Raw genomic sequence first — 7206 nt, forward strand, 5'->3', positions numbered from 1 at the left:
TCAGTGGGAGCTGTTTCTCCCTCCAGTGGTAAGGTATGTTTAACCACAACCTCTCCAACCCAGTCATGCTTTTCAGTGGTCACATTCATTTCTCATTGGTTTTATTTCACTCAGGTTGCCCAAGAAGGGGAGATTTCAGCGTGAGAGCTGGTTGCTGAATTGTTGCCGGAAGAACCCGGATGGGACAGTTCCCTGGGATCCACCCTCTCAGTTCATCTACTTCTGTTCAAAACATTTTGAGAAACACTGTTTTGAGCTTGTGGGGCTGAGGTAATTCGTAGCATCTGTCAAACCTTGGCCTAATACGCCCGTTTCAACTAATCAGTACAACCCATTAATAGTTTGGGTGGCACAGTGCTCAGTGGTTAGCGCTGCTACTACTGCACAGCACCAAGGACCTGGATTCAAATCCAGTCTCAGGTGGCTGCCTGTGTGGAATTTGCACGTTCTCCCCGTGTCTGTGTGGATTTCCCCCGGGTGCTCCAGTTTCCTCCCACAGACCAAACGTGCAGGTTAGCTAGATTGGTCATGCTAAATTGCCTGTAGTGTCCAGGGATGTGCAGGCTGGATGGGTTAGCCATGGGAAATGCAGGGTTATAGGGTGGGGGTGTGCCTGGGATGCTTTTTAGAGGATCGGTGTGAATTCTTTGGGCCGAATAGCCTGGTTCCACATTGTAGGGATTCTCTGAATCTATTATGCTCTCCTCTGCCAGATTACCATGGTTTATTAGACCTTGGTCTACCTGATCACCGTGACCTAACAGACCCTAGTTTACCCAGTCACCTGGAACATCAGATCAATTGGATCACATCAGTGGGCTGAAGAATGGCAGATGGATAAACGTGAGGTATTGCATTTTGGTGAAACAAAGACAAGACTCAAACAATTAACAATAGGGCTTTGTGAGTGTTGTAGAACAGAGCGATCGAAGGGTTCAGGTACATAATTTTTTAAAGTTTGCATCACATATGGATAGGGTTGTTAACAAGGTATTTAAGCATGCTTGCCTTTATTGCTCAGACCTTTGAGTATTGGAGTTGGGACATTACATAGAGGCTTTTTCTTGGAGTACTGTGTCCAGTCTGGTCTTCCTATTACAGGAAGGATATTATTAAGCTGGAGCGGGTTCAGAAGAGATATAGCAGGATGTTGCTGAGAATGGAGGGTTGGAGTTATAAGGAGAGGCTGGATAAAGTCATAGAGTTGTACAACACAGAAACAGACCCTTCGGACAGACTCATCCATGTCAATCAAATATCCTAAACTAATTAGTCTCATTTGCCAGCACTTGGCCCATATCCCTCTAAACCCTTCCTATTCATCTACCCATCCAGATGGCTTTTAAATGTTGTGATTGTATCAGCCTCCACCACTTCCTCTGGCAGCTCATTTCATACACTCACCACCCTCTGTATGAAAAAAAATGCCTCTTGGGTCCCTTTTAAATCTTTCCCCTCACCCTACACCTATGCCCCCTCGGTCTGGATTTGCCCAACCCAGGGAAAATGCTATCAGGCTGGAACCTTTTTCACTGAAGTGTAGGAGTTTGACAGGTGACCTTATTGAGGTTTATAAAATTACGAGGGATATAGATAAGATGAATGGCAGGTGTCTTTTCCTTAAGGTGGGGGTTTTCAAGACTAGGGGGCATATTTTTAAGGTGAGAGTAAAAAGAATTTTAAAAGTTTACACAGAAAGTGGTTCATGTATGGAGTGAACTTCCAGAGGATGTGGTGGATGCAGGTAGTTACAAATTTAAAAAGACAGATATGTTCACAAATAGGAAATGTTTGGAGGGATATGGGCCAAGTGTAGGCAAGTGGGACTAGTTCAGTTGAGGATTTTGGGCGGCTGGTTGGACCGAAGGGTCTGTTTCTATACTGTATGTCTCGGAGATCCTGATCCACATGTTCTTTACAGTCTCTTGGATTGCCAAGGCCCATCAAATTCCTTAGCTTGCCTAATCACCGCTGTTTATTTGTTCCCAGTTCAGCTGATCACCAGTCCAACAGACCCCAGTCTGTTCCCCCAATCCATCAAACATAGTCTGGTGGATCATCCTGGCCGCTCAAATCTGTCTTCCTGATACCATCAGACCTGGTTTCCTTGGATCACTGGGGTTCATCAGACCTTAATTCCCCAGGTTCAACACATAACAATTCAGGTCAGTTCTATTTTTGGGTAATGTGTGGAGGAAGTTCACTGCTTTCCTTGTTTTCTTCCCCCAGTCGTTATCACCGCCTGCGAGATGATGCTGTCCCCACGTTATTTCAGTCGTGTCCTCAGGCAAAGGTGGCGCTGAGTGGAGGACACAGTGAAAAGACAGTGTCTGTACAAACCAATGAATGGTGAGAAGCTTCTGGTGACTGCTTTAACCATGTGATTCACAGGATGCATTTGTGCTGTTCACTGAAAGTCTTAACTAAAAATCCCATTTGTATTTCTCCCATTGCCCTGTTCACTGACTCAGTGCAAATGGCTAGAGCATGCTTCAGAGTTAGAGTCCAGATGGTTGATGTAGAGACTGAAGCTTCCTGTCAGGGGTAGGTGAGTGTTTCCTGCCTACAGCCACTGGATCAGGGAAGGGACAAGTGAGCCAAGACTCCTCACCTCAAAGTAGTCACCTATTTGTGCAAATGTTACTTCAGGGCACAAATAAGCTCATTGTGATGCCATCTTGGCCAAATATTCAGTGGCTACTGCTTGTCTGTCCACAATCAGATAATGGTCATTTTGGTTAGGCAGTGAAGAATGAACAGCACGCTAGGGTTCTTGAGAATAGAGGGAGGAAACTGACATTAAAGTATCCACAGTTGATAGCTTCCTGTCCTTTATTAACCTTCAGCTAATCTCCCTTCCTGTCTGTCCAACAGCCTCACTGATGGCAGTGGCTCTTTACCTGCTCCTGATCTCAGGAACGCTGACACTAGCTCAGGGATGAGCTTCAGCATTTCTCAGGATGGCACTTCCTTTATTCTGGGTTATTCTGATCCTCAAGATAGAGTGAATGAAACTTTCTGCTTATATGAAACATCATCTCCTGACATACCGATCTCCATAACGCAGCCTGAACCAGAGGACACAGCTCCGACTGTCATTTATCTCATTGAAGTGAATTCGCAGTCTGTGGAGTTGGAGGCAGCTGGAAACACAGAGGAAGCCTCCAAGGACATCTCGTTGCCTCTGCCTCAGCCTGTCCTCCTGAATGAACACTCATCTGACTGTCAAGTGGAGCTGGATGATGACAGGGACCCTGTCCCCATTGCTTTGTATATGGCTCGCATTCCCAATCCACCACCTAAACCTGGTGCCTACATTCCTGTTGAGCACAGTTACACTGTAGGCTGTCCACTGGTTTGGAAGATGAAGCTAGAGGCTCTGAAGGTGGCCTTTGAGAAGGTCACCAAGGAGCTGCGGGCTAGCAGGAAACGGGAGAGTCGTCTGCGGGCACGAATCACATCCATCTTGAGACCACAACACCAAGTGCTTCAAGATGAATGTACTGAATCGGACATAACTGAGGGCTGCCAGCCACAGTTTGAAGTTTATGAGGTGGAAGTGGTGGATGAGGCTGTGAATCTGTAGCTACATTTTGACTCAGTCACTTATTTAACCAATGCTGTCGATTCATCACTAAGTAAACCAGCAACAAAGTGTGAGGAGAACAGTGGCATGTTGGGGAGGGGAGGAGTAAGAAATGTGTTTTGGGAAAGCAACTGGGAGAGGAGATGGGATGGAGGTGGGGGAGGGGAAGAAAGAGAGAGAGAGAGAGAAGTGAAGTGAAGTGGCTGGAGGGAGGGAGAGTGGGGTTTTGTCATCATGGATCCTGGGAGATTTTCCAAGCTCCCTTTGATTTGTGTAGGATGACAGAAATCATACCACAAAGGTCGAATTATACAGAGTTAACTAATCTGTTGTTAGGTTTTGCAGCATGAGGTGAGGTGATCTCTTGAACATTTTACTGTTTAACATAAAGACCACAGTAAAACATTTATTTTTATGATTGAGAACATTGGCTGCTGTAGTAAACATGACCGCTCTAAATCATTGGTCAGTTTACCCTCGGTCGTTATTTCTGTGTTTCTGAAGGCTACAAGAAATCCTACCACATTGCATGCAGTCTGTGTTGGGGGTTAATCAACCATGTCCTGCAGCACACAGCTAAACCCATACGTGCCTCTTTTAACAGACACCCCTGTGCATTTTCTGGCAAAGATCCCAGTCAGTGAAAAGGAGGGCTTTGACCCAATTTTTTTTCTTTGTCACCCCTGCCAGCCAACACACAGGATATTAAGGCCAATTACAAACCTCTCGCTTTCAATATTTGTAGACAAAAAAAAAATGAAGTGATTGAAATGACACTGTAAAAAGCGATTGCTTGTCTCTCAATGTTACCTTGTATCAGTGTTTGTAGATTGGCTGTCCTGGGATTCTGCCTCTAGGCTATGACTGTTCTCCTTTGTTGATTTACATGGCTTTTAGGAAAGCTGACAATTGTACAGGATGAGGCTGACGTGATTTGACTATTTTAAAACACTCCTGGCCAGTCTCTGATATTCTACCCTCCGTAGAGCTCAGGTTGAAACCCCGCTGACCATATCCTCACTCTTGTTAAGCCTCATTGTGGTAGTGTGCTGAAAATCAAGCCTTGCTATTCCTGAAGTCGTCACAAAGTTGTTTAATGAAAGTATGCAAAATTCCTCAATTTACGTGTTTTTTAATCCGAGGTTTCTGCACGTAAGAGGAATTATTTATTAGAGCTGAATAGATTACAGCTACAAATAAACAATTATGGACTGGTGACATATCTTCAATCATTAAAATTCCAACTCTCTCATAAACTATCCCCCCACAGACAAAAATTGGGGGGGTGTGGGGTGTTGGCAGGGAATGGCTGTTATGGGTGGAGCAAATGACTGAGCAAGTACTTCAGTGGTTTCTGTTCACAGGGTTTGCTGACAATGTCATTCTGGCTTGTCAGGATGAACCCACAACTCATTCTGTTATTTGTACTTCTCTAATTCTGTCATCTTGAACATCCACAGTTTAATTGCTTTACTGTCAACAGCTGTACCTTTAGCTGCTTGGATCCTGAGCTCTGCAATTCCCTCCTTATGCTTCCCCTACTGTTTCCTCCTTTTAAAACATTTCTTAAACAACAAGGTGATCAAGCTTTTGACCATTGCCCCATATATCTCCTGATGTGAATCAATGTCTAATTTTGCTTTATAATGCTTTGTGAGCACCTTCAGATATTTTATGATACTGTAGGTGTCGTATAAATGCAAGTAGTTGTTGTAGGCTGACATTTAAACAGCAAAGTACTCTCTATTCAGAACACATTCAGGACAGCTTCATTTGAGTCACTTCACACCTGGTCTCATATTAAAAGGATAATTGTAAAAAGCAAGCAATTTAGAAAAGTACACTCAGACACTTACATGCTCACTTTTTTTTCATGTGTGAGGGAAGCTAGGAGTCTGAGATCGTTGTTTTACTGATTACATTAATGCATTTATGAATCCGGTAACGATTGCTGAAATTGTTCAATTTGACCACTACCAGTCTGATCAATATCAAACAAAATGTAAAGCAACTAATGTCGAAGGAATGGCATTTTATTCTTGAGTTATCTATCTGGGAAATGTTAAACCTACAATGTTAAATGTACAAAAATAAGCAAGTGAATAAAAATAACTACAGAAATTACAAGAAAGGATGGGGCTTTTAGACTTGACTCATAACAGAAAAAGAAATGCAGGACTATGGAGAAAGAATTTGAGGTTCCTAAGCTCCCAGGTGTGGAGGTATCGGTGTCATGGTAATTTCTTGGGCTAATAATTTGGCTAGTTCTCTGGGTCTAAATTGAAATCCCACCATATAGCAACTGGTAGAATTTAAATTCAATTAATACATCTGGAATTAAAGGCTAGTCTAATGGTGATTTGGTGGACTTTTAGTTGCTAAAAACCCATCTGAGGGAAATCTTCTGTCCTTACCTGATTTGGCCTACATACCAGACCAACAGCAATATGGTTAACTCTTAATCTGAAATGGCTGAAAACAAAAAAATGCTGGAAATCACAGTGGGTCAGGCAGCATCCATGGAAACAGAGTGAGCTAATGATTTGAGTCCAAATTGCTGTTCATCAGAGTTGCCTGAGCAAGCTATTCAGTTCCATGTCTAAAGAAAGAAATGCAACCAACACACCATCTGACTGTCACTTCTTGTGTCTAGGTGCAACTGACAGTGGAACACACTGCCCTGTGGGCGGCACGGTGGCACAGTGGTTAGCACTGCTGCCTCACAGCACCAGAGACCCGGGTTCAACTCCCGCCTCAGGCGACTCTCTGTGTGGAGTTTGCACATTCTCCCCGTGTCTGCGTGGGTTTCCTCCGGGTGCTCCGGTTTCCTTCCACAATCCAAAAATGTGCAGGTTAGGTGAATTGGCCATGCTAAATTGCCCGTAGTGTTAGGTGAAGGGGTAAATGTAGGAGTATGGGTCTGGGTGGTATACGCTTCAGCGGGTCGGTGTGGACTTGTTGGGCCGAAGGGCCTGTTTCCACACTGTAAGTAATCTAATCTAATCTAAAAAAAACATCTGAGGTCTTGTGCCAGAATTGGGAGATCTGGCTCACAGATGTATCAAGCACCAGCCTGACATTGTGACAGTAACCAAATGATACCTTACAAACCATGTCCTGCACAGCATCACTATCCCTGGGGGTGTGTCCTGACCCACCAGCAGGGCAGAGCCACTGAAGTCTCTAGATATGAAGGTGTTGTCCTGGCAGTTCTCAATAGTAACTGGACCTTATGATGTTTTATGAAATCAGGTAAAACATGGGTAAGGAAACATCCTGCTGCTTACTAAACCCTACCACCCCCCAAACACACACATTCAACTGATGAATCACTGTTTTATTTGTTCATAGAATGTGGGTGTTGCTGGTTAGCCCAACATTAATTACCCATCTGCAGTTGCTCTGGAGAAGGTGATGGATTCTTGAAGTGCTCCTGTACTTGTGTAGGAACATGCTGTTGAGAAGGAAGTTGCAGGATTTTGATTCTGGGTGGGAGACTTTAGTAGCTCCATTACAGACCAAATTAGCTGAGTCCTAAAGGACATATCTGCTAGTCTAAGTCTGTGACAGATCATCAGGGAATCAGCAGGAAGGAAAAAAAAGACCATATCCTCACCAAT

At 44.0% G+C, this 7206-nt stretch overlaps 1 protein-coding gene across 1 annotated transcript in view; it reads left to right on the top strand.

Moving 5' to 3' along the window:
- The window catches only part of thap7 (THAP domain containing 7), a 7841-nt gene extending 2131 nt beyond the window's left edge, over positions 1-5710 (top strand). Inside the window, exons 3-6 of the mRNA XM_043679294.1 lie at positions 5-33; positions 115-270; positions 2230-2349; positions 2875-5710. Coding sequence (XP_043535229.1) covers positions 5-33; positions 115-270; positions 2230-2349; positions 2875-3586 — 1017 coding nt within the window. The 3' untranslated portion in view covers positions 3587-5710. The remainder of the gene's footprint in view (positions 1-4; positions 34-114; positions 271-2229; positions 2350-2874) is intronic.
- The last annotated feature ends 1496 nt before the right edge of the window (positions 5711-7206 follow it).

This window comes from Chiloscyllium plagiosum, chromosome 39 (assembly GCF_004010195.1).
Source record: "Chiloscyllium plagiosum isolate BGI_BamShark_2017 chromosome 39, ASM401019v2, whole genome shotgun sequence".
NCBI lineage: Eukaryota > Metazoa > Chordata > Chondrichthyes > Orectolobiformes > Hemiscylliidae > Chiloscyllium > Chiloscyllium plagiosum.